Source organism: Suncus etruscus, chromosome 20, assembly GCF_024139225.1.
Source record: "Suncus etruscus isolate mSunEtr1 chromosome 20, mSunEtr1.pri.cur, whole genome shotgun sequence".
Classification (NCBI taxonomy): domain Eukaryota; kingdom Metazoa; phylum Chordata; class Mammalia; order Eulipotyphla; family Soricidae; genus Suncus; species Suncus etruscus.
Window position 1 is genome coordinate 21,141,322 of NC_064867.1, and position 27,767 is coordinate 21,169,088.

The 27,767-nt window shown below is 35.7% G+C and overlaps 1 protein-coding gene across 1 annotated transcript in view; it reads right to left on the minus strand.

Moving 5' to 3' along the window:
* Positions 1-4,352: 4,352 nt before the first annotated feature.
* Positions 4,353-27,767, minus strand: part of KCNH8 (potassium voltage-gated channel subfamily H member 8) — a 389,068-nt gene continuing 365,653 nt past the window's right edge. Inside the window, exon 16 of the mRNA XM_049766132.1 lies at positions 4,353-5,092. Coding sequence (XP_049622089.1) covers positions 4,385-5,092 — 708 coding nt within the window. The 3' untranslated portion in view covers positions 4,353-4,384. The remainder of the gene's footprint in view (positions 5,093-27,767) is intronic.

The following is a 27,767-nucleotide window of genomic DNA, read 5'->3' on the forward strand; positions in this document are numbered from 1 at the left end:
TGTATCTAGAAGTTACACAGTGGAGGGTAAACAGGAGAGATGTGGAGGTTAAGAGCAATAGATGAGAGCAAGGGAAGTAGGCAAGAGCCAGGGGAGACAAAATGACATTTGCTTAACATTCATTATACCTCAGAAATTGTGCTTTCACATAAATTACTTCATTTAATCTTTACAAAGACTTTGGGTTAGATAAATTTTAATCTTCAGGTTTAGACAAAGAAATTGTGGGTCAGAAGGGTTAAATAACTTCACTGAGGTCACAGACCCAGAAAATTTAATGGAGCAAACTCTCAACACCATTCCCCAAATCCTGTTCTTTTCTCTGAATTCAACTTAGTTGGAGCATTGACCTTTGGATGAATCAAAAAAAGTAGACAGAGGAAAGTCTTTTTGAACAGCTTTTAATTGAGTCTGAATATGTGCTGAGGTCTCTATTTTGTGTGATATTGATCTGCAGGAAGGCTAGAGTAGAATTCACCTGGTAGAATTCTATGGTAGAGCAGTGTCTTAAAAGGACTTTAGGAAATGAACCATCCATGAAAAAAATGTGACCTCAGCAAGAACAATTTGGAGCTAGCTATTTTTCTTTTTTTTTTTTTTTTTTTTTTTGGTTTTTGGGCCACACCCGTTTGACGCTCAGGGGTTACTCCTGGCTATGTGCTCAGAAATCGCCCCTGGCTTGGGGGGACCATATGGGACGCCGGGGGATCGAACCGCGGTCCGTTCCTTGGCTAGCGCTTGTAAGGCAGACACCTTAGCTCTAGCGCCACCTTCCCGGCCCCGGAGCTAGCTATTTTTCATTCTCCTAGATAAAGTCATAATCATGACACAAGCAGTGCCATGCCACACAGGGATCATCCATATCTTTCCTAACTATAATGTTCGGAGCTTCATCTCCAACTAGGATTCTGTTCTACTTTAGAAGAACAGACAAAGACATCTGCACCTCTTCCTTGTAGAAAATCCAAAGAAAACAAAGATCTACACAAAATAAGAGGTAATAGAGCAAGAAAAATAGCAGGTGCCCAATTATCAGCTAAAGCAATGAGTGACTGTTTAAAACTCTCCAGGAGAAAGATGAATGACTTTTAGGAAGAAAATTATTGTTGTACTAGGAACTGTATAGAAATAGTGTAGGTAATAGGATTGCATGCAGTTGTCATTATAACTAGTTGGAGAGTAGCTTGGCCCACTCATCTGCCACAGAACTAACTTATTTACTTGAAGGCTGGTTTTAGTGCTTATAAAGATGTTTTTAGAGTTACTTTCCTGGAACATCCATGTCCGAATCTCTTGGTACCTAAATGACACATTGAAAGCCAGGGCCCTAAAATATCTATTTTATTAAGATTCTACAAAAATACCTTACCAAAAGCTTAGCAAGTCCTGTCTAATATTTAGTTATTGAGTCAAGGATTCTTTAGAATGTATATGCTAATTTACTTATGTATAAATTAAATAGGACTCAATTTTATACTATTAGAGACTTTAGACCGATATTCCCCAATTATGTAGGGACTAAATTGAAGCCAGATTTTCTGCATTTTAAACAAGTGATTTGATGCAGATATTCTGTTAATCTACATCTAATAGTTTATTACCACTTCTCAAGGGAATAAATGTTATTTATAAGTAGTTTAAATGCCAGGAATTATACAGAATCAAATGCATTCTTATATATCTTATCTGGCTTTGAAAATTAAAATTACACAGAAAATTTTAAACCTTGGTATTATTTTTATGAAAATAGATTTAATCAAGAAAATAAGTGCTTCTCTTCCTTTTAGATCCCTGTTTTGCACCTTCAGTCAGTAGATGCGGATTCAGAATATAATTCTGATGAGGAGATAAGTCTCTGCTATTTGCATAGCAGTGAATGTAAGAAATTCAAATGTCTAGAAAAACTTGGGATTCTTATTTATTTGAGTAATATACATGTACAAACAAAATTCAAAATGTGTCATCCAGGACTACTCTGGGTGCTGCATAGTACTGTATGCCAAAGGAAAAATGTTGAGAGAGGAATTGATGATGATGGTAGAGCTGTTTTATGCTTATTGTTAACTGCAGCACCAGATATTTGTTTTTATATTTGCTAACATCAGATGTGAGGAGCAATCAGTTGTTAGGCTGTATATGGGCAGTATCCAAGTCTCTCACTGGGACTTTCCCACATTCTTCTATCCCACTTATAGTCTTCATTTTTATAATAACTCCAAGTTAAATTTGTTCCGCAATTACAAAAGAAATTCATGACTAATAAATTTCGACAGGTAATAAGAAATGATTTGAACACAAAGGGAAGAATATCTTACATTACCACGTAAGTACCACATAAGTATTGAGTCAATCGTTTAGAGCTATTTTTCTGGGGCAATTGATACATTTTTGTTTCACTTCAGCAGTATAAATTTTCAGTATTGTTTGATAGCTCTATGAGAATAACTTATATGTTAGTTCTTAAAAAATCTCTTGATCCATAGTCAAGGACTATTATTGTTAACTTTAGTAATAGTAGTGATAGCTTGCTAGAATATTTATGAATATCAGTTAGTTATTTTAGAATTGTATTTAAAATGATTGCATAAGTTAACACAAGCAAAAGGGAAATAATATATGAATATATTATTTTGTCTATTACCTTTTCCTCAATTTTTTTACTCACTTATGTAGGAGAGGTTGAATTTTGGACATAGGGAAATAAAAGGCATCAAGTTTTATGTGATCCACCTTATAAATAGGTATTGTATCCATTTCTCTTAGAGAAGATATCTTTTCTGCCTGCTGCTTTGCCAACTTTGGGGTGCAAGATTCACACATGAGAAGTCTTGGTTTGTTTATATGTTTTAATGATTTCATGCTCAAATTACTTATTCTTTGTGGAGGAAAATAAGAAAAGGAAGATGTGAGAATATGAATTCAATATGTCTCCTAAGAATATCTGGGCTATTAGGTCTTAAGTGTTTTGAAATATAAAATAAATCTAAGAGATGGCATTTATGTTACCAAGCCCAGCTTCTGAATTTCTATGTAGACTGAAATGTAGGAAATGCTATGGGCTCTAGACTACTTTTAGCATCCAAGCTAAATAACACTGGGCCTTTTTTCTTTGTAAAATGAGAACAAAGACATTGACTTCATATGAATGACAGCATTGTTGGAAGCATTAAAGAATAAAATTAAAGTCCTGATCCAATGCATGCTGCTATCACTTTCCTAAATCAAAGCTCAGCAGTCTCAGCTTCATCTTGGTCTACAACTCTCCAGAAAGAATAACATGGAGGAAAGATAGACCTAAGAGTTTTCTCCCTCCTTTTGAAGCCATAATGGCTCCATGTAATCATGATCTGATATTTCTCAAATTAATTATAGATTCCTGACAGCAAAATATGATGCCCAGAGGAGAGATATCTAAGCTGGCATAGTGGGTACAGCCTTCATTCAGGTGTTTGATATTAGTCAGTAGTAAGTGGATAAGGCCCTCCCTGCTGCCACATCAGAGCTGGTGTCATGTCATGGACACCTAGTTCTTGCTTATATTTCATGTATAAAATATGACCTCACTTTTCTTTTATAATCCAGGAGCATGAGGTTATATTTGTTGAAAACTGCATGCAGATAAAAGGGGGATTCCTCTGAAAACTACATCCTCTTAATAATAAATTTTTTTATCTATTAGACATAACAGTAGTGCATTTCTTGTTAAAACAGCAAGCTTTTTTTTTTTTTACCAAAATGAAAAGAAAACATTCATTTCTTTATAAATATTTTAAATAGTTTAAATACATATTTCATACCAAGGATATAAAAATAGCTTTTTTTTTTGTTAAATAAAGACATATTCATTTACATGGCAAATAACGTGCAAGAGCTAATCACTGGCCACCAACTCTATTTGACTTATTGTCTAGAAGATGACATGCAGTGATAATTGTCCCTTTGCCTCCACAAAAAGAAAAATAGATCAGCGGGAGCTGAGCACTCCTGAGGCCAACAGTGCTATGGATATTGTTCAGAAATGACAAACAGGCACTCAGGCTAAACCTTTGCTGCATTTCACAAAGGCCACCTCGGACAAAACAAATCCACAAAATCTTTGTCTGGGCCTTCTAACTGTTCAGACCCTCAGGGTCTTTTACCAAAGTCTGTCAAACAGACTAGTAAGTTAATATATGTACAGAAAAATGTTTCAATTCCAATTCTAGGATCTAGAAACTGTATTCTACAGGACTGAGGTTGTCCTTTCCTGACTTCTCATGCTCTTTACTGCAGGATTTCCAACTTTGCCCAGTCTTCAAGCCTACCAGAGGCAAAGAAAGGCAAACTCAAAAGGTCATGCAGCGGTGGGTTTGGAAAATTGGCAGTTGTTCCAGGTGTGCTGATATCATACATTTATGGCTTTATTATCTTTTGCTTCCGCTCTGCTGGTGACAACTTCCAATGGAAAGTTCTCCAAGGGTTCAGTAGGAATGGGTGGCCTTTCTTCCTGATCCCAAGATCCTGGCAAGTTTTCCAGACTGAAAGAACTCACAGCTGCTTGGTTGAAATTGCCTTCCTCTGATCTACTTGGGAGAACTAGGTGCAAAGAGTTTTCCGAAGAGGAACACACAGAAGAGGCCAGAGTTGCTGAAATGGACCGCAGAGGTGTCAGTGCCGTATCTGACTGTGGAGAGATGCACCGTAGAAATTGTAAATGACCTTCTTGGACGACTTGGTAGTGGGCAGGGGAATAATCGAGACTGGAAGGAGGACAGCAAAGTTCATTGCCTGCAGGGTTTTGCTCATGAGCTCCAGTTTGTTGGGGGCTGCTCCCTACAGAGGAGGATTCCACACTCCAAATGTTTGAGGTGATATTACTGGGGCAGAGTTGTGCTTGGGTATATGCTGCGCCACCTGTTTGTAAGTGTAGACAAGGTTGGTGTGTACTCCAAGTCATCCTGCTTTGGAAGCTGTCCCTGGATGGACACACGGAGGTGGTGTGCAGAGAGCAGAACCGTGATGTCTGCTGAAGTGACAGAATATTTTCTAGAAGCTGCTTCACATTCCTCATGTCTTTCCCTAGTTGGGAGACCTCCTGGGTTAATATTGTTACCTGTATGGATAAAGCAAACCAGAAGGCAATCGTTAGAGGTGCCATAGAGCCAAAAGATTGTTCCACCTCCAAATTCAGCAAGTCCATGGGTAAATGGGAAGGACAGATACCTGCTCCAAAGTCATCCTCACTGTGAGGGGACCTAGATACAAATATCATCTGATGTTCTTGATGATGCACACAATTGTATACATGGGTTCGTTAGTTCTTGCCACTTCTCATTTACTGACCATATTTTTTATATTCTCGAGTTGGTGAACTGCATAAAGATAACCCACAGATACTTCAAAACAATAGGAGGGTGGTGGTTATTCTCTAAAAAATGCTCAATGAGAGGGCAAGAGAGATAGCACAGTGGCAGGCCATTTGCCTTGCATGCAGTCAACCCAGGACTGACAGTGGTTCGAAACTCAGCATCCCATATGGTACTCTGAGTGAACCAGGAGCGATTTCTGAGCGCAGAGCCAGAAGTAACCCCTGAACACCTCCAGGTGTGACCCCAAACCAAAAAAAAATCCTCAATGAACATTGTCTGACCAAGGTAAATACCTTGTAACCAAAAGTTCTGACTTTTGTAATTTATTTTGTTTGTGATCTCTGTCTGCTATTACAGGTTTAGAGAAATCTGACTTTCAGTGATAAGGTATAAGCACAAAATCAAACTGGGCTTACTAGATAGAGATAGAGAATTTGTGGAAGAAGAGAAAGCTGCAAAATAAGCAACAAGAAAGAAAAAAGACCAGTCCAGATGAGTAATATGGGAAACCTCAGAGTCAGTGCTGAGATGGTCAATCCATCTCAGAGACCATGGAATCCAGAGAACATGAAATGATATCCCAAACTATCTGGTTTATGCTTGGTTTATTTTTCTATGTGAAAAATTTAGTTTCCATCACATTTTGAAAGGAGAACTAATCCCCAGCCATTTAAGAATTACTGAATAGCTTTCATTATTTATTTTCTTTTAAAAACCAATAAATAATTCATTGTCAGATTTATTTTACTACATTCAGATTGCTTGTTTAACCACAGAAAATTGTGAACAGATTAAATTAGACTTAACTCTACTTATTTTTAAAAAGTTTCTGGCTTGCTTTTAAATGAGGAAATCTATATTATATAAAACAAGACACACACACACTTTTTCAAGTTGCACGTATTCTAGTTGTTGATATTGAAAAACTCTAATACTGTATTAAAAGTTCATATCAATTTGGCTAACAAACACATGAAAACATGCTCACCTTCACTCATCATCAGAGAGATCCAAATCAAGACAACAATGAGATACCACCTTACACCAGTGAGGATGGCTCACATCAAAAATACTGAGAACAATCTTTGTTGGCGTGGATGCGGTATGAAGGGAACTCTCATCCACTGCTGGTGGGAATGCCCCCTAGTCCAACATCTATGGAGAACAGCCTGGAGAGTACTCAAAGAACTCAGAATTGAGCTCCCTTTTGACCCAGCAATTGCACTCCTAGGTATATACCCCCAAGTTGGAAGAACATTCATTCCAAAATACGTGTGCACCCCACTATTTATCGCAGCACTCAGTATAATAGCCAAATCTTGGAACCAACCGCGATGTCCAACAACAGATGAATGGATCATTAAGATGTGGTATCTATACACAATGGAATATTACATGGCAGTCAGAAATGATACAATCACAGATTTTGCAGCAACGTGGATGGACTTAGATCATGTTATGTTAAACGAAGTAAGTCAGAAGACAAAAGATAAACACAGAATGGTAGCACTATTCTGAAGCACATAGAACATACATCTCAATCACAACTAATACTTAACAATCAAATAACAGGGTCTAACAGGGTAGAAACTCCAACCACTGTAATAGTCAACATATACCTCGGAACAGTGCCCAAAACACATGAAAAAGGAACAACACAAACTCGCAACTACACATTATACCACAAAGAAAACAGCAACACCAGAACAGCAGCATAGAGAGAACAGGTACGTAATTAACCTTCTACAATAATGGCCCATAATAATCATGTAGAGATCGTATACAGGAACACAGGTAAAGAATACCAAGACAAACCACTGGCTCCAATGGAAACATCCCATAAAACTACGTATTAATGCCTCTATCTTACTATATTTAAAATAACCTCTCAGCTTTTCTGTCCACAGGTGTTCTTGGATACAAAGGGCGGACAAGCTAAGATGGCAACTCGGGATACCACACGAGATACCATACCCAGTTTGCACTACAAGTTGGTCCTGAGAAAACTCTTTAACATACACTTTATACCTAGGTTTACCTTCTTTTAGGGTTTCAAGCACGTGACCAGTCAGACCACCGAAGCAGTAACAGCGACGTACAGACCCAAACTACATGCTCTATTCACTGAACACATTCAAGCAAACCAGCATTCCCTTGCTATTTTCTCCTCTCTTCTCACCACTTTCTTGGTTATTTTTTTCTTTTCTATTCTTTTCTTTACTTTCTATCCTTTCTCTTCTCCCTTTCTTTCTAATGTATTTTTCTCTTTTCTCCCTCCCTACCCCTTCCATACACCTTACCCTTTCCCCCCTCTGGAAATCCAACTATCCCTCCACCCCTCAATCCCATCCAGACCTCCCTCTATATTAAAACACTTCACCCTCAGTCCTTAATCTATTAGGCAACCAGATCGACCTCCTACCCCAACGAACCAGTACCCAGCACCCAAGAGAAGGGACACCCAGTCAAACCCACACCTCGTCCCGGGCAAGAAAAGACAGCCAACTCCCCTGCGGACTCATGCTGCGCGGCCCTCCCTATCAACTCCCCCTAATGTGGACTGCTACTTGAAACTGGTCTTACTCCCAAAAGTAGCCCCAAGGCAAGATCTCCTCCAGGACCTCCCTGCCGCAAACCATTTGCCAATCTGAAGAAGGTCAGGGGGCGTGATGGAAAAGTGCCGGAGAACCCACACACCACAAGAAAAACCCAAAAGACAATGGGAAAAACTGTACTTCCAACATAGGCATAAGACCTGTAATACACCACTTCGTTATCTGCTCTCCCCCAAATGTGAGGTAGTCTTTTGCACCACTTTGGTCCTTTAAAAACTTCGCTAACTCATTTTCGTTCTTTTTTTTTTTTTCCTCTTAAATTTATTTATTTATTTTTTTAAATGTTGGTCCTATATATACATTTGTGAGCACATACGTTTTTATTTATTTTATTTTATTTTATTATTATTATTATTTTTTTTATCATTTTTGGGTATGTGACCTGTGTCTGTTATCCCCTCTGTCCACCCCCAACCACACCGACAATACAATGTGGCTCCACCTCCCCCTGCAAAGACACACTAAATAATGGGGAAACCTTACATATAAAAAAAAGAGCTCTTATCTACTAGAGATAGGAACTCATAGTTGTTTACAATACAGGGGTATCTCCTACCTTAAAAATATGTCATGTGGAATCACTTAGACCTCAGATGATTAGATGCCATTCATCCAGCCTTGAACCCTGGATCCCAGACATAGAATCGGCACAGCTCTTCACAACAGCTACAGGAAACAAACTCCATCCGGAACAGCCTTAATACTGCGGGGTCAACAACAAGGACCAGCTCTAACATGATATCCTGACAAAGAGGAAAATGTGAACAACTTGACCTTAGAGCAGATTAGCCTACCTTACCAGCTAACGACAAGACAAAACCAGAAGACTCGGCACCCTTTGGTAGGTCCAAAAGCCAAGATCGTGACAGATGACTGGCTACTAGAACCACGACCAGACAGTATACATCTTGGGACCAATAAAAAAGCCCTAGTTTAGGGTTTGAACTATGACTTGCACAATAAGCATGATCCCCAGTCCCAAAGGTCTGACAGAGACAACTGCAACAGAATGGGCCTTCTGGAAGCACAAAGAAAGACGCTAACCTAGGTGCCATCCTAGGTTCAGTGCAAAGACCAAGGTCACCAACCACAGAAGATGGACTAAAACGACACTGAGGTAACAGAACCTCTAGAACCACAAAGACTGACCTCACCATAAGTCCTACCTCAGGATCTGTGCAGATACTGAGACCTCTCAACACAGAGCTCTGAGTGTATCACCCTGGACAGAACAGAAGTCTTCCACACACCAAAAAACACCACCTGGAGAATAAATGATCCTGAGCAAAGTCTAGAGCTGATCCCATGACAGTATACTCCAAGGACGGAGAAACCCCATACTTCTTAGGCCATGTAAATTCCTTTTCGAATGACCCCAATATTTACTGTGCCAGGGCAGGAGGGGAAAAAACAAAAATACAAAAAGCACAAAAACTTGGTATTTTATATATATGTAATATATACATATATATTATATATGTATAATATATACATGTGTGTGTATATATATATATATACATATATATCTTTTACCTTCATTTATTATTGTTATTATTATTTTTATTTACCTATCTATTTTGGTCGATTTCTCTGTTTGGGTGTGATTATTGAAATCGTCGTCCCCAATTATACTTATTTTTTTCTATTCTTTTCTTTTCCCTCGTTATGTGCTATGCCATGTTTCTTATTTCAAGACCATGGCGTGTTTTTGGTTTGTTTGTTTGTTTTTGTTCTGTCTTTTGTTTGTTTGTTTGTCTGTCTGTTTTGCTTTGTTTTTCGGCTGTTTTTTTGTGGTGCTTATCGATATAGCTGGAGTCCTCACTGGATAATTGACACTTTTTTTGGTACTGGTGGAGTGTTTCACCTTCTTTCTCTCCTTCATCTCCCAAATCGATGATGAGAGCCTCTAGAAGGATTCCACCCATTTTGGGAGTATTAGACTCTTACCCCAGTTTATTTATCTTCTCCTTCTCAGGCAAAACCACGCAACTTGAACTAGCTAGTCCTGCCTACAGTTAGAAGGGGAGATAAGGGAGGCATCAAGACCAAACAGGTGCAAGGGTTGGATACAGAGGGGACCACATATTCTAGCCGCCCTGGGGGTGAGGGAAGAGGAAATGGGAGGTAGGACAACAACGGAGGGGTAGGGAAGACAATTTGGGGATGGGAATCCCCCCTGATTTTATGTAAATATGTACCTAAAATGTTATTGTCAACAATATGTAAGACACTATGATCAAAATAAAAATTATATTAAAAAAAGTTCATATCAATTTATAATAGTCTATATTAAAAAGGACTCCCTACTTATATAGAGACTTGATTTTAATACAAAATTCCCATATAAGAACCACCATAAAATGAAACAAAACAGTGGTTCATCCTCAGTGATGTCAAAATCAAGGCTTCTGATTCAAAAAATCTTTATTTTTTTTCAAAAACATTTTAAGTATATAAATCTAAAATTTATTCAGGAATATAAATAAACCCACTTCCTATAAGTACACTCTGAGGCTAATTCTCCATGGCAGGCCCTATAGGAACTAGAATTGTTTAAATCCATCATTTCCAAAAGGCCAGAAGGAGGTTTTCAATGGTTCAGGCAACCAACAGATAACACCTGCCTTGAAATTGCCAGGCCAAAACAATTCTGGCCTTGTTTGTAAGAACTCAAGGTATTCAACCAAGTACTTGCTCAAGTTTTCAGGAGATCTAAAATTCTTAGCAACAAAGATATCTCTGAGTCTCATATTTAAGAAATGAATCAGTGAATCTGACAAAGATTCTATGAGTTTAAAATTTCCATTACTCCTTGACCCACCTTCGTTACTACTGCCAGGAACCACCCCATCTAGAAGAGCTCATCAATGGCACATAAACAGAGATGAGCTGACCCCACCCACAAACTGTGGATCTTGAACCCCATGTGCCTTTTTCTTGTGGGTAACATCTTGACCCATCACTGCTGCTGTAGGAAACCACCAGGCCCAGAAGAGCTTGCAGAAGGCACATCTACAAAGGTGAGCTAACATTGCCCATGAAGGGTTGAGCCAGAGGAGCCTGGCTGCTCTGCTCTGCTTTGCAGCCAAGCATATCTCCTAGTCAATGAGCCCCAGTACAACATGTAGAAAACATCATATGATGAGCGTGACAATGGGGAAACAACACAGGCCTCTATAATGCATAGAGAATGAAGGTGGCAGCTTTGATGACCTGAAAAGTGCCAAACACCTATTTAGCATCTCAGATAAGAAGTTTAGAGAAGCAATATGAAGGATCTTCATAGAACTCAAAGGAAGCATGGAACAAACTGAATGAACCACAAATAAGAATCAAGAGGATATGCAGATAGAAATAAGAAAACTTTAAACTGAAATAATAGGACTGAAAAGCTTGGTTGGCAAAACGAAAACCTCACTCCAATAGAGTAACAGCAGCTGGAAGATGAGATGCATACAACTCTATACAAAATAGACAACATACTGTTCCACAAAACATTCATAAAATCAAGAGGATAGGAATTGTACGACGATGTTTTTTAGATCATAATGCACTGAAAACAGAAGTGAACTACAAATAGACACAGAGGAAAATCTTATGGAAATTAAACATATGGCAATTAAACAGCTCACTACTGAACAACCCATGGATCAGAGATAAAATCAAAGAGGAAATCAAAAGATTCCTGGAAACAAATGCCAAACAAGACACAAATTATCAGAATTTGTGGGACACGGCAAATGTAGTACTAAGAGGAAAATTTATATCTTTGCAAGCACACAGGAGGAAAAAGGGAGGAAAAAGGGGCCTACTTAAATAATTTAATAACACAGCTTATAAAATTAGAGAACAATCAACAAAACGAGTAAAAAATAGGTAGACAGAAAGAAATAACAAAGCTTAGAGCATAAATTAAGGAAGTGGAAATCTCAAAAAAAATCCTAAAGATCAATGAAAGCAAAAGTTGGTTCTTTGAATATATAAACAAGATCAATAAACCAGTAGCAAAACTCACAAAGAAAGGAAAGGAGAGAAACTTAATAAGCCGGATTAGAAATGAAAAGGGGGATAATATTACAAATAATATGAGATTCAAAGAGTAATCAGAGACTACTTTGAGAAACTCTATGCCACAAAACAAGAGAACCTTGAAGAAATGAATAAATTCTTGGACTCTTTTAATCTTCCACAGTTGAACCAGGATGATCTAGCATATCTAAACAGACCCATCACTACTGAGGAAATTAAAATGGTAATCAAAATTTCCAAAAACAAAAGCCCAGGCCCAGATGAATTCATAATGGATTCTTTCAAACCTTTTAAAAGGAACTACTGCCAATCCTTTTCAGGCTCTTCCAGGAAATTGAAGAAACAGAAACATTCCCAAATAGTTTCTTTACAAATCTAACATCACCCTGGTAACAAAAGTAGACAGAGATGCTGAAGGAAAAAAAAAAAAAAAGAAAGAAAACTACAGACCAATATCCCTGATAAACACAGATGCAAAGATCCTTACAATCTCCTAGCAAATAGGATCCAATGCCTCATGAAGAAAGTTATACACCATGACCAAGTAGGTTTCATTCCAGAGTTTCAAGTATGGTTTAACATACACAAGTCAATCAACATAATACAATGTATTAACAAAAGAAAAATAAAAACCATATGATCATATCAATAGATACAGAGAAAGCATTTGATAAAATCCAATATTCATTCATGATAAAAACTCTGAACAAGATTGGAATGGAAGAACTTTTCTCAAGGTCAATTATCACAAGTGCAAGTCTCAGTGGAGACAAACTAAAAAAAAGCTTTTCTTCTAAAATTTGATACAAGACAAGACTGGCCCAAGAATAAGAACATTCAGTGCTGATGGGGATGTGGGGAGAAAGGAACTCTCATTCACTGCTGGTGGGAATGCATCTAGTCCAGCCTTTTTGGGAAACAATACGGTGTTTGCTCAAGAAACTGGAAATTGAGCTTTTATGTAATCCAGTTTACCACTCCTAGGGATATATCCTAAGAAAACAAAAACACAATATAAAAATGCCCTCTCCACGCCTATGTTAATTGGAGCCCTATTCATAATAGCCTGGATCTGGAAAAAACCTATAAACCTATAAACCTGATAAAAGATGAGTGGCTAAAGAAACTGGTACATATACACAATGGAATGCTATGCAGCCATCAGAAAAAAGGAAGTCATGAAATTTTCCTATATATGGATGTACATGGAAGCTATTATGCTGAGTAAAATGCATCAGAGGAAGAGAGATAGACACAGAATATTCTCACTCATCTGTGGGATTTAAGAAAAATAAAAGACAGTATTATAATAATACCCAAAGACAATAGAGATGAGAGTTGGGAAAACCAATCTATGATATGAAGCTTACCACAAAGATTGGTGAATGCAGTTAGAGAAATAATATACCAACAACTATTATGACAATGGTAGTGAGTAATAGAAATAGAATGCCTGTCTTGAAGACAGGTAGGGTTGGGGAGGAGGGGGGTGGGTGGATATTGGTGGCGGGAAGGTTGCAGTGGTGAAGGGGTTGCATTTTTTTATGATTGTAATCCAGTCTTGTTTGTAACCAGGGTGCTTAAATAAAGATATTAAAAAGTTCATTGCAAGTTGTTAGTGCCACAAACTGCTAAACTTCAATTAAAATTAATAATGATACTTAAACTAGTATTTAGTTCTTGGCACAGCCAACATCTACCAATGGGTTCCATCTTGAATTCACTAACTTTTCTGACAAAAACCTAGAAGAAAAATATAAACCTTCCATTCTCATGCTCTCTATATGAAAGTTCATTAGTGATTGCAAAATGAAAAATAGAGTAAAAGGTGAAAGATACTTTGTTAACATGGTCAACATTTCTAAAGAGCACATTTATGATACATAAACATAGTTTCATTTGTAAAATAACTGTTAATACCAAATAATATCTCTAAATAAATCAGAAGATTGATTATGATAATTTTCTCAGAACAAATGATATGATCATAACATTACTACAGAACATTTGCAATAAAAAATTGAAAACATATTGATTCCTGATGAATTCTTTATGTTTTTTAAGTCTTCAAATTTAAAAGATACTTCAACATGGCTGGTTGTCTCTCTTGCCAGTGTTTTGATGTTCTAACTTTGATTTTATTTAAGGCCATGAGCTTTGAATTGGAAAGTAGGATTTTGAAAGGCTCCAGGAATGTAAACAAGCATTAACACTTTAGAAAACAAAATAGGTTTGAACTAAAAGGAAACAGAGCTTTCTTTAGCTCTGGGGAGTAATGATCAATTATGTTAGGGAAGATACTTGTCATTGTGTCACTGGGGACCCACCCTAACTTCTTATTTGAGTTCCCAGAGGTTACACAGGGTCTTAATCCCTATTAGGTAAGGATTCTGCTTCTTATAAAAATACAAAGCTCCTGTCACTGGAGAAGATGGCTGCCTCCTGGAGGTGGAGACTCTTGTGACACTGAAGGTGATAACATACTGTCACAAAACATGCAGTAAAGTTGTACAGCACTTTTGTTTACTGCTTCCTGCTGAGATCACTAACAAAATTCATTCCAAAATGAGAAAGGCTTTTTACTTATCTTAATGTAGAAAGCAAAGAATAGAGTTTTCTACTCACTAAGGATGATAAGGCTCAACAACAAGGTAAATAAGATGTGTTATTTCTAAAAGAAAGTTAAAAAGGTTGTTTGGGTAACTTTATGAGCAATACTCTGGCTTTTTAATAAGATGGGTCTTTAAAATATATCAAAACCAGAGTACTGTAGGGATAGTTATTTCACAACTGTTTAAATTTTTACGTTTCTTACCATTCATCTCCTTTTGAGTACATATTACAAAACTGTTCACAAGTCACATCTCATATTTTCATGGTTTTATTCTTGACTTTTTCCCCTTGCATATACATCATCCAATGGTACTCAGTGAAATTTTCAGCTTATGTTCTGTTTTTGATGCTCTTTTTGACTGGTGTGCTTTTCTCTGCAAATTTATTCTAACACCTAATTTTGTTTCTAGAGTTGTCCTGATACTCACATAGCAATCTTGAGTCCTCTAACAGGACTGTGATCACAAAGAAACTCTAAATTCCATGGGTGCAGAAATTGGTATTTAGGCATCTTCTGGATTAAGAGCATTACATTCTACATAATATGAATATTTATGAAAATTTTCATCTAAATATTTTAAAATTGATGCAATTCTTGTCATTTTGAAAGATTTATTTTTTTCAGATAATCTTTAACTTGAGCTTGTGGTTTCATCATACATATCCTAGGAGAAAGCTTCCTGTTCAAACTTTTACTGGGTAATCTGTAATGGCCTTATTTCTCTGAAATAAATATATTAAAATTAGAAATTATGTTTAATCAAATTTTTGTAAATAAAATTTATAATCCAAATACTTGGTTATCCTTTTAAGGAGCAGGTGGCACTTTTACTAATAAGAAACACTTTGAAAAAATATGTGCTTTCTTTGTAGTTGTAGACATAGTCAACACTTTGGCTAGACTTCATTTGTATAACCAATTTGTTAAGTATCCCAGGATAAACTTGATTTCATTGGCTAGTTTCAATTTTCTGGGAAATTTCTCTGATTTAATGTCTCCTGTATCTCATAAATACAATATAAATACTAAGTAATAAATTCAATTGACTCAGCATTATTTTATTTATTATTATTATTATTTGATTTTTGGGCCACACCTGGCGTTGCTCAGGAGTCACTCCTGGTTGTCTGCTCAGAAATAGCTCCTGGCAGGCACGGGGGACCATATGGGACACCGGGATTCGAACCAACCACCTTTGGTCCTGGATCGGCTGCTTGCAAGGCAAACGCCACTGTGCTATCTCTCCGGGCCCGACTCAGCATTATATTATTAATTAAAATTTGGCAATCCTTTTCAAAACCCTAGTACTTAAGTTGGATGGTTATTTTAGATATGACCTTATGATTATTTTTTAAAATAAATTCTAACTTAGTACCTTCTCTTAACTTCTGTACTGAGCTACACTCTTCCATTTCCTCCCATTCTTCCACTTTCTCCTTCAATGGATCAGAATTTGTTTGGAGTTTAAAACTAATGGCTAAACCAGTTTACCATCACCATCTGTGTATCCAATTCTATCATTTTCAAGATCCAACTGTTAGAGATAAATGATGAAAACACCATCTGTGCTTCCAAGTGGTTCCATGTTTTATCCAAAACTTCTGAGTACCTAAAGACTCTTTCAAGAGATGTAAGATGTAAGATGTAAAAAGAGCATCATGTATTTAACCATAAAAATTGTTGGCAGGGTATATGTGTGTGTGTGTGTGTGTGTGTAAGAGAGAGAGAGAGAGAGAGAGAGAGAGAGAGAGAGAGAGAGAGAGTTTCAGGCAATTTATGTGTTCTTGTTGAGTAGCACCTTCTGTCATGAACAGAAACCTGTATGGCAACAGACTTGTCAACAGTATACAACAACCCACACACTGTTCTTTCCATGTTGCTGCCAAGAAGGAAATCACTCACTGCCACTTTTTTTCCTATTCCTGCCATATCCAAGTCTCCTCAGAAGTTATGTTGTCTTAGAAATAGACATTGTTGCTTACATTTCCAGAGATTATATTTTTCTCCTCCTCTTATGTTTGCTCCATTAATATGATGTTAACCTTACTCTGAGTCATATTTCCACCAGGGCTTTGTAGTAAGGATTTAATAAAAAAAGTTCAGTCATCATATAATCTGTGATTTCAGAATCTCTGACATCTAAATTTGATAATGCAACAAGGCACTAACGTAAGTAAACAACTTTTGTGTGTCAGAGAAAACTATTTTAGAAAAAAATTTGGCAGGAGGAAAATAAAATTCAATTATCTAAATAATTCTTTAACTTTCAAGGAGAGACTATTTAAACGAGCACTTTGATGTTAATTTTGGAAGAAATGTCTTTTTAAGTTGTGGCTTAGTCTTTCATGGATATTTGCAGTAGCAAATCTTTTTTTTTTTTTGGTTTTTGGGCCATACCCATTTGACGCTCAGGGGTTACTCCTGGCTATGTGCTCAGAAATTGCCTCTGGCTTGGGGGGACCATATGGGACGCCGGGGGATCAGACAGCACCGCTGTCCATCCTATGGTAGCACTTTCAAGGCAGACACCTTACCTCTAGCGCCACCTTCCTGGCCCCAGTAGCAAATCTTAAGGTTAAAATACAGTCAGATACGTTGAGAATTCTCTATAAGATAGATTGACCCAATGTACACAAATGTGCAACTTGGTGGTGATAAAAACTGAGGTAGGACCAATGTATGTGTCTGAAGGTGGTGGTGGTGTGATGGATATGGAAAGGTATGATTGGTATATATTATTCCTCATAATAAATTCAAGCCCCTATACATCTTCTCATATATACATTTATTTGTTGATACATAAATAAAGAAATAGTTGTTCTCATGGTCAATTTTTTTACCACAAGTGTCTTTTATTGTAATTTGAACATAAATAACTTTTACCAATATCCTCTAAATAGCAGTGTAAGATGGAAAGTATTTTAAGGAAGTTACCACCACTTAAAATGGGATTTTAAAAAATATATTATGCTATTTGGTAATGAACTTGAAAAATCCATCAGTGGTATTACTGATCTATTGACCCAATAATACCATATATGTAGATTTGAGGTTCACTTGGCTTTTGGTGCCAATGAATATATTTTTTGTTTGTGTGTGTCTTTAGATTGTGCCTTTTGGAAATAGGACTGAGTTTTATAATGAGGATCTGAATGTGTCTTTGACAATATTTTTCACTTCACATAGGAAATAGTTCCTTTCATCTTTTATTATTCACATTTTACATTTCTCAGTCTTGACTATTGGTATGGTATTATTCATAGACTCCGTTATAACTAAACTTTAGTTTATATAAAGAAGTGATTTCCATTTTTTGTACTTTCAGTGAGCAGATGGTGAATGCATCTACTGATATAATCTTCTTAGCTTGAAGAGTTCTTGACCCATCACTCAATTTTTACCAAACATGTACACATTTTCCTGCTAGACATACTCTTCCCAAATTCAGAGGTACTAATTATACCAATCCTCTCTCTCTGTCATGAACACATATACATTATTACAAGCTTTGATCCAGGTAATTAAGGGGTTTTCATTTAATCCTTTGTCAGGGTGCATATTTATCATGGGATTCAGAAAAGTTCAATCAAACTCCATAAGCAGGCAAAACAAAAAAGACAATGGGGCATAATTTCATCTTTGTGTCTTTTGCTTCACAAAGCTTTCAGAAACAAGTGACAGTCTTTTTATCTGTCAGCTAAAATAATAATTATACCCGGCACTTGCATAAATTTTATCCAGATGAAGATCTCAATCCTGGTACTAACTTTGTCTACAGCTGGAGTGAATGGAATGTTGGGAGGTGAAGTGGCCTATCTGAGGTCATGTAGGAAATAGTACCACGGGTTTAATGATTGCAGGTGTGTCTGATGCCTCTTAAATTATAACAAGAGAAAAATTACAAGTCTAGCATTACCAATGCAGAATGACCAATTATAGTCTGGAAAGTGATTACTCCTATGGTTTCACTGAATTTTTACAAACTCAGGCCTTTGGACACAACTTTGTTACTTAGTTATTTCACAGTACTCTGCTATTTACCAACCTTTTGGTTGTTCTCCTCATCTATTTTCTTGCTTGCTGTGACAAAATTTGATTAGTATCTGAAATGCAGCATGGTTAAATGTCCTTCTTGTTATCTGAGAGCATGAAACAAAGACCTGTGACTTTATGCAAAATTAATTGTACAGGAGAATTTTTTATTAAACATCACCGGGGCTCTTGATGCTGTAAATTCAGATTTAGTGAACGAGAGATGAGGCTTGGAATCTCTAACAAACTCCCAGTTGATGGCAAAGCTGTTAGTTTTTAATTTATAGGGTCAGGTCAATATTTTCTATTTTTATTTTATTATAGTTTTTGCTTTTTGGGCCACAACACCCTGTGATGCTCAGGGGTTACTCCTGGCTCTGTACTCATAAATCACTCCTGATTTGGATACCATATAGTATACCAGGGAATAGAACCGAGGTCCATCCTAGATCAGTCACGTGCAAAGCAAATGCCCTACCACTGCGCCACCGCTCCGGCCTCAAATATTTTCTATTTTTAGAGATCTGTTCTATTGACTATTTTTTTTTGAGTTTAAACCTTTTCCAATTCTGTTGGTAGTTTTATTTTTCTACTTGTTTAGATTTACATTACTTTAAACAATATTTTGGAATTTTCATTGCTCAAATCTCGTATCTTCTTGGTTAAATTTACCTCCAAGTATTATTTTTGATGCCACAGAAATAATATTGTAATACTAGTTTTCTTCTTTTTGTGTAACACCAGCTGTGCTTAGATGTTCTCCTGGATGGTGTTTGAGGAACCATGTGGTGCACTGAAATTGGCACCACATGGTCCTTCCTGCATGCAAAGCAACCACTCAGTCTGTTGAGTTATCTTGGTTGCCCATGAAAACATAGTTTTCAACAAAATATTTAATAGATGCTATTTAAAGAGAGACTTTCTCCTCTTTAAACTAAAACTAAAGAGATTTAATTTTGAAAGTGAACTCACAGATCACTAACTAAAGTCAGAACATAGCTCAAGTAACAGAGTCTGGCTAGTAGTTATCTAAAATGGTGATAAATTTATTAAAAAGTCAGTAAATTACCAGTAAATTTATTTACTCCTGTTTCTCCTTTACCCTTTCAATTGCTTGAGAATATATTATCTCTATCTATCTATGTATCTATCTATGTATCTATCTATGTATCTATCTATGTATCTATCTATGTATCTATCTATGTATCTATCTATGTATCTATCTATGTATCTATCTATGTATCTATCTATGTATCTATCTATCTATCTATCTATCTATCTATCTATCTATCTATCTATCTATCTATCTATCTATCTATCTATCTATCTATCTATCTATGTATCTATCTATGTATCTATCTATCTATGTATCTATCTATGTATCTATCTATGTATCTATCTATCTATCTATCTATCTATCTATCTATCTATCTATCTATCTATCTATCTATCTATCTATCTATCTATCTATCTATCTATCTATCTATCTGTCTGTCTGTCTGTCTATCTATGTATCTATCTATGTATCTATCTATGTATCTATCTATCTATGTATCTATCTATGTATCTATCATCTATCTATCTATCTATCTATCTATCTATCTATCTATCTATCTATCTATCTATCTATCTATCTATCTATCTATCTATCTATCTATCTATCTATCTATCTATCTATCTATCTATCTATCTATCTATCAGTCTGTCTGTCTGTCTGTCTGTCTGTCTATCTATCTATCTATCTATCTATCTATCTATCTATCTATCTATCTATCTATCTATCTATCTATCTATCTATCTATCTACCTATCCATCTACCTATCCATCTATCTACCATGCGTAGGCCAGGAGCTCAAAACCACTGATGTCACTTTACATGCTCTAAGACCAACAGGGTCACATCCTGTGGTGCTGAGAGACTAGTGTGGCTGCTGAGAATTTAACTCAGGGACTTGCATATGCTGGTACCCTACCTTCTTTCTCTTCTCCTCTTCCTTGCCTCCTATATATTTTTTCCCCTTTCTCCTTCTTTTCTAAGTTTGAAAAGTTTGAGGTAAAACAGTCATCAAAAACATATATGTAAAATATTTATTTCCAATTGAATAAACATAATATTATTATGAGGCTTTTTAAGAAGTCCTTTCTAGGGGCCTGCATGTTAGCACAGCGGTAGGGTTTTTGCCTTGCATGTGGCTGAGCCAGGACAGACCTGGGTTTGATCCCCAGCATCCCATATGGTTCCCCAAGCCAGAAGTAATTTCTGATAGCCAGGAGTAATCCCTGAGTGTCACCGGGTGTGGCCCAGAAACATAAAACCAAAATAAGACAAACAAAAAAAGAATTCCTTTCTAAAATTATTTAATTAGGTTTAATATGCTTTCAAATTTAAGTATAAACATGGATAATGTAAGAAACCAAAGATTGGGCCCGGAGAGATAGCACAGTGGTGTTTGCCTTGCAAGCAGCTGATCCAGGACCAAAGGTGGTTGGTTCGAATCCCGGTGTCCCATATGGTCCCCCGTGCCTGCCAGGAGCTATTTCTGAGCAGACAGCCAGGAGTAACCCCTGAGCACCGCCGGGTGTGGCCCAAAAACCAAAAAAAAAAAAAAAAAAAAAAAGGAAAGAAACCAAAGATTCATTTTAGAACCAAAGATATTTCAAAAGAAAAAATATTTCAAAAGAAAAAGATATGAGAAAAGGATGCCAGATGGGTAGAAAGAAAGATATTAGCTACTTTCAAAATGTTAAGTATTTCTGTTTGATAGATATTTGTACAATATATTTGTACATATGCATTTTGTTGATTTTGTGGGGGCACACTTTGTTGCTTTGGGGTTACTCCTGGCTCTGCAGACAGGGATCATTCATAGTGGGATTGGCGTATCATATGGAATGCTGGGGACTGAAACCAGGTTGGATAAATATCAGCAAGGACCCTATCTGCTGTACTACTTACTTCTTTAGCCTCTATATAATATTTTCCTATGTAACTCAAGAGTGAAAGAAATAAGAAATAATGAAAAATTGCTTCACAGTTACATATTTATATATTATATAAGTATATATGTATATTTAATATGTATTTATATACATAATATATATACTAATTATGTATTATATATGTATATATAAGTATATATTATATAAGTATGCAATACGTAATGAACAACAGCTTCACAGTTTACCTAAATGTAAAAAAACCAACTTTTAGTAACTAAAGTAATTGAGAAATTAAATAAACTTTTTTTATCAGAAGTGGAGAATTTTAAAAATATAGATGCCTGGGGCCAGAGAGATAGCATGGAGATAGCAAGGTATTTGCATTGCATGCAGAAGGTCAGTGGTTTGAATCCTGGCATCTCATATGGTACCCCGAGCCTGCAAGGAGCGATTTCTGAGCCTAGAGCCAGGAGAAACCCCTGAGCGCTGCCGGGTGCGACCCAAAATAAAACAAAAATATATAGATGCCTATGAGCTGGAGATAATGCACAGAGATTTATACATTTGCATTGCATGTGGTAAGCTCTGCATATGGTCCCCCAAGCTGAACAGTGATCCCTGAGAACAGTCAGGAGTAAGCCCTGAACACCATCAGTAGTTTCAACCAGTAGTCTCTCACTCCCATCCGATATAGAGATGCCCAATGTTCATTTGAGAGGTTCTGAGATTTAGTTGGTCTAATTATTACAAGAATAGGTTTTTAAAAGGTATGTATTAAATAGAGTACAAATTAATTTATAAAAATATTTATAGATATTAAAAATAATACTAGAGATTTGAAAGCATAAACATGTTTGGAAACCATTGCCATAAATTTTTCTGAGGCATGATGAGCTTCTTAACATAAGAAATATCAAGCAAAATAACTTCTGACCATTAACTCAGAATAAAAGTTATATTAGGTAAAACTTCAGAATAGGAGATCTTTAACACATATCTAAACTTACGATTTTAATGGTTCTATCACATTTTAAAACTACTATAATATCAAAGCTAAATTGCTTAAATATTTGTTTTGGGACAGATCTTTTACCCATTATAGCAACTGTTATTTCATATTTTATTTTATTTTGGGCTCATATAAATACTAAAGGAGATTTTTATTAATTTAGATTGTTTCATAAAAATTGGGTTCATTTATAATTGTGTACAAATGAAAAGAAACTGTAATTTTTTATTTCTGTAAGTAGTTTTTATTCCCTAATAAAAACTGTTTTCTCAAATTCATGTATATTTAATTTTCAGACCTGAATGTTGAGTGATTAGATACAGGGTATTCTCTTTTGCTTTCTATAAGGCCTGGAAATGCACAAAATTTTAAATCATATAAGCCAATTCTTTATTTAAATATGTGGCAAACAACCATACTATTTCGCAAAGCAGAAGCAGCAGCATTCCCTGGAGCAATAGATAAAAATTTCAAACATTCTTTTGAGTGTCATATATTATCTTTTTGATATATAATGTAGGTTGTTATGAGCCTGCAGTCTCCTTGTAGAAGAAAGAAAGGTGTGTATAAAAATAACAAAAATGTGTTGCTTTTGGTTTTCCTAAAAATATATTATTATAAGTTATGTCAACTATGTAATGCATTTTCTTTAAATAAATTAAAAAAAAGTTAAAAAAAAGTACAGTAGCAAAAAATAACAAAAATGTATAAAAGTAAATTTTCACTGGCAAGATTGAGAAACCAATCATTGACGTCAGAAAAGGCATTTTTCAAGAAAATTCATTGGACATTAAAAGGTAGAATCAATCTTGAATGAATTGGAACCTCTTTAAAAGATATAGTGTTAAAGGGGGAAATTCATGTGCAAGGAAGATGATCAGAATGATAGAGATATAGTTAAATATCTAAATCACAGTGCAAACACCATTGGAAACAAGTGATCCAAATTTTCAACAAACAAACTTAAAAATGTACTTGTTACAGTGGCAGACAAGGGATGGGGGCAGATGAGGGAAGGGAACTTGAGAACTTTGGTGAAAGGAAGATGACACTAGTGGTAGAATAGATACTGGAACATATGTCTAAAATCCAACTATGAATAACTTTATAAATCCTTGTGCTTTAATAAAATTAAAAAATGAGTGGAGCCTTGCAATAAACCCTAAATCTATTTAAAAGCCTACTTAAAACTCTAAACCTAAATGTTTTTTTTTTTTTTTAAATAAAAACTCCCAGCATTATTTATACCCATGGGTTGGTTTAATTATTGAACCATAAATAAAATTGAAGTTTTATAGTTTTATTTTCTTTTAAAATATTTCAGCTTACCAATGATTTAGCATGCATGGGCAACCCCCCCCGCATATTTTTAAAAAATATTCAGTAGTCCAGGGAATTATGGTTCATTATAGCTGAGTATATGCTTTGAATACAGTAGGTTGAGATTTAAGCACTCCAGGAAACAAACTCTCCACACCTTTGTCTCCATCACAGAGCTAAAAGCAGACCCTGAGTTGATTTGTATATAGCCCCAAACCTAATATGTATATATATATATATATACATATATATATGTATATATATATATAATCTTTCTCTCTCTATATATGTATATATATATATATACACACCTAAAGTTATTTTGAAGTTATTGGCTCATTTATAACTGAATGTCACTAACAAATTATTAACAATGGCTAACTAGTTAATTATTTTAATTCCATTTAATTTTTTCTATACTTTTCTGAGTATGTAGTAACACATTTTACAAAATAATTTCCACGTGTAACTACAGAATAGATTTATTTTTAATCCATTCTGTTCCTTGGAGGCTGACTTCTCTGGACTCCAGCAACAAACTCACTGTTGCTTTTTCCTATGATTGGGTTTGGTCCTCACAAAAACCAGAAGGAAGTTGAAGTGTTGGAGAGGCATGTCAGGACATGTATTCCACTAGTTTCTTCCCTGCAAGACTGAGGTTCACAGAAATGACATAAAATTCCAAGAAAACATTACAGCTTTCCTATTAGTTAACTTTCTCTAACTTACTCTGACTGAAGCTCTGGAAGTGAGTGATGTTGTATGCTCTGTGGTTTTACTAAAGTTTACAGTATCATTTCTAATTTGTCTTTTATTAAACTATAATCGAATTAATTATTTGGGATGTGGTATTAATTTCATTTGAGTCTTTCCTTATAAATTCATCTAATCCCTCTATTAAAAGATGAATGTAGTCAGTGTTAGCAGGGCTATGGCAAAAAAAAAAAAAAGGAATTATTTCATACAAGAGAAACTAGACTTCTTTCTGCTCACAGGGTCATATGGAATTGAATGGCTGAGGAGTCAAACCTGGGTTAGCTATGTGCAAAGCAAGTGTTCTACCCACTATACTATCTCCAGTCTCTGGATTTTTTCTTTGAAATGTCAATATAGGCTAGAGGGAGATTCTTTTTTTTTACTTTTTTATTTTCTTTTGTTTGTTTTTGGCTATACCTAGTAGTGTGTAAAGGCTCTTAGCTTTGTATGCAGGAATCATTCTTGATTGGCTTGGGAGACCATCTGGGATGCTGGGAACTGGACCTGGGTAGGCCTCATGCAAGGCATCTGCTTTATCCACTATATAGTATCTCTCCAGTCTATTTGGGAAGATTCTTAATTACTTTTTCAATTTCTTGCATGTTATTGTTCTATTCAGACTTCCTATTTCTTCTAAATTAGTCTTGGGAAATTACATGTTTCTAAGAATCTGTCCATATCTCTGGATTCTCCACTGAACAAAGTAGAGTTATTCATAGTAAGCTTTCAAGATGTCTTGTATTTCTAAGGGTTTCTTCCTAATGTCTTTCCTTTCACTTCTGATTCAATTTATTTGAGTACTTTCTCACTTTTTTCCTGTGAGTATAGCCAAAGTTTTGTATCTTATTCTTTTGAAGAACCGGCATCTGGTTTCAATGACATTTTTTGTATTGCTTTCTTTATTTCTGCTTGTATTTTATCCCTCATTTTTATAGTTTTAATTATCTTTCTTCTGCTGGTTTTTGGATTCATTTATTATTGATTCTCCAGATGTTTTATAACTGCATTTAGTGTTGGTGTTATCTTTTCTATCTCTAATGTGGAATTTATATTGCTATGATTTTCCTCCTAAATATAGTTATTGCTGTGTTCCATAGATTTTGATAAATTTATTTCTTTATTATCTTTAGTATCAAGGAATATATTTTTATTTTCTCCTTATTTTTTCTTCAATCTACCTATTATTTAGTATTGAGTTGCTTAGTCTCTAGGTGCTTAGTCTCACATCATCTTTTATTTTATTTTTTATTTTTGGGCCACACCCAGTGATATTCAAGGGTTACTCCTGGCTATGTGCTCAGAAATCGCTCCTGGCAGGCTCAGGGGACCATTTGGGACACTGGGGATGGAACTGAGGTTCATCTGAGTCAGCCATGTGCAAGGCAAACAATGCCCTACCACTGTGCTATTGCTCTGGTCCTTACATCATCCTTTTATGATTAATTTCTATAACTGTGGCATTGTGGTCTAATAGGATGCTTGGTATAATTTTTACAATTTTGAACTTATGTAGATTTATATGATGTTCTAAAATGGGTTTATACTGGAGATAATTTTAAATTATTAGAGAAAATATATATTTGACTTTTTCAGGGTGTAAGAACCACTAGTTCAGATATTCATATAGAACTCATGTGTATTTACTGAATTCAGATTAAGTTAACATAATCAGTGGCAATAGTGGAGTGTAGAAGTGTCCCGTTATTATTGTTTCTGTCTATATGACTTATTAGATTGGTGAAAGAAAGTCTTATAAATTTTGCTGATCTACATTTGGTGTGTTTATGTAAACTAAATGAGTGATTATTGATCTATTGTTTCCTTGACCATCTTCTATAATTACATTCTTTAGATTGAGTACAGTTTGGTCTGATATACAAACGGCTGTTCCAGCATTTTTCTGTTCACTTTTGGCTTGTGTAAATGTTTTCCATCCTTTCTGCCTACGTCTGTGTCTTATTTACAATTTAAAATGTGTTTTTTATGAACTTCAAATAGATGCATTTTGTTCCTGATACAGCCTGCCACTGTATGCCTTTTGACAGGAGAGTTTAGTACAATGTCATTCCGAGAAATTATTGACATAAAGAACGATGATGCCATTTTACTGTGTTGAGTTCCTGCTTCTATAATTGGCTATTTGGTATATGTCATTATTCTTTTAGTATTTCATTCTGGTTTAGTTATAGCAAATGTTGTCAGCTATTGTTTTCTTTCTTGCTTTTTTTTGGGGGGGGGTCACACCCAGCAGCACTCAGGGGATACTCCTGGCTTTATGCTCAGAAATCGCTCCTGGCAGACTTGTGGGATGATATGGATGCTGGGATTTGAACCACCATCCTTCTGCATGCAAGGCAAATGCCTTACCTCCATGCTATCTCTCCGGCCCCAGCTATTGTTTTCTTGAGAATGTTTTTACCCCTTTTTCCATCTAAATGAGAGCTTTGCAAAGCAGTCAAATTCTTGGTTGAAATTTTTTTCAGTGAGTAATTTTTTCTTTTCTTTCCTTTTCATATGAGAAATCTCCTTTGATTATGATGATATTTCCCTTATATTTAAGGTTTCTTTTTTTTTGATGTTTTAAAGAGTCTATCTTTCTTTTTGGATTATGCCATTATGATAACTATGTATTTTGTCATTGTTCTGTTTTGCCTACTTTTCTTGATACTCTTTGGGCCTCTTGAATCTGTCAGTAGCATCCCTAAAGAGAATAGGAACATTCTCAAGCTATTATCTCTCCCACAGCTTTGCTTCCTTTTTTTATTTTTCCTCTGTTTTTGGTATTTCTATAATTTGGAAATTATTCATCTTGCTATCATCAATTAAGATCTTTATATTATCTTCCATCTTTTGCTCCTCTTTTCTTTTGCCACTTCTTTATCAATATTGATTTGCATTTGTCTTCAAGTTCATCTATACTGTTTGCCACATGTGCGATTTTGCTCTTCTGGCTTGCAGTCATATTCCTTAGTTTTGTCACTTGAATTTGTATAGCATCTGTTATCGTTTGCATCAATTTTTAAATTGGTTGGATTAATTGTCTAGCGATTGCTTAATTTCTACCGCCTGTGCAAGAAGTGATGATTTCATATGCTCATCAACTA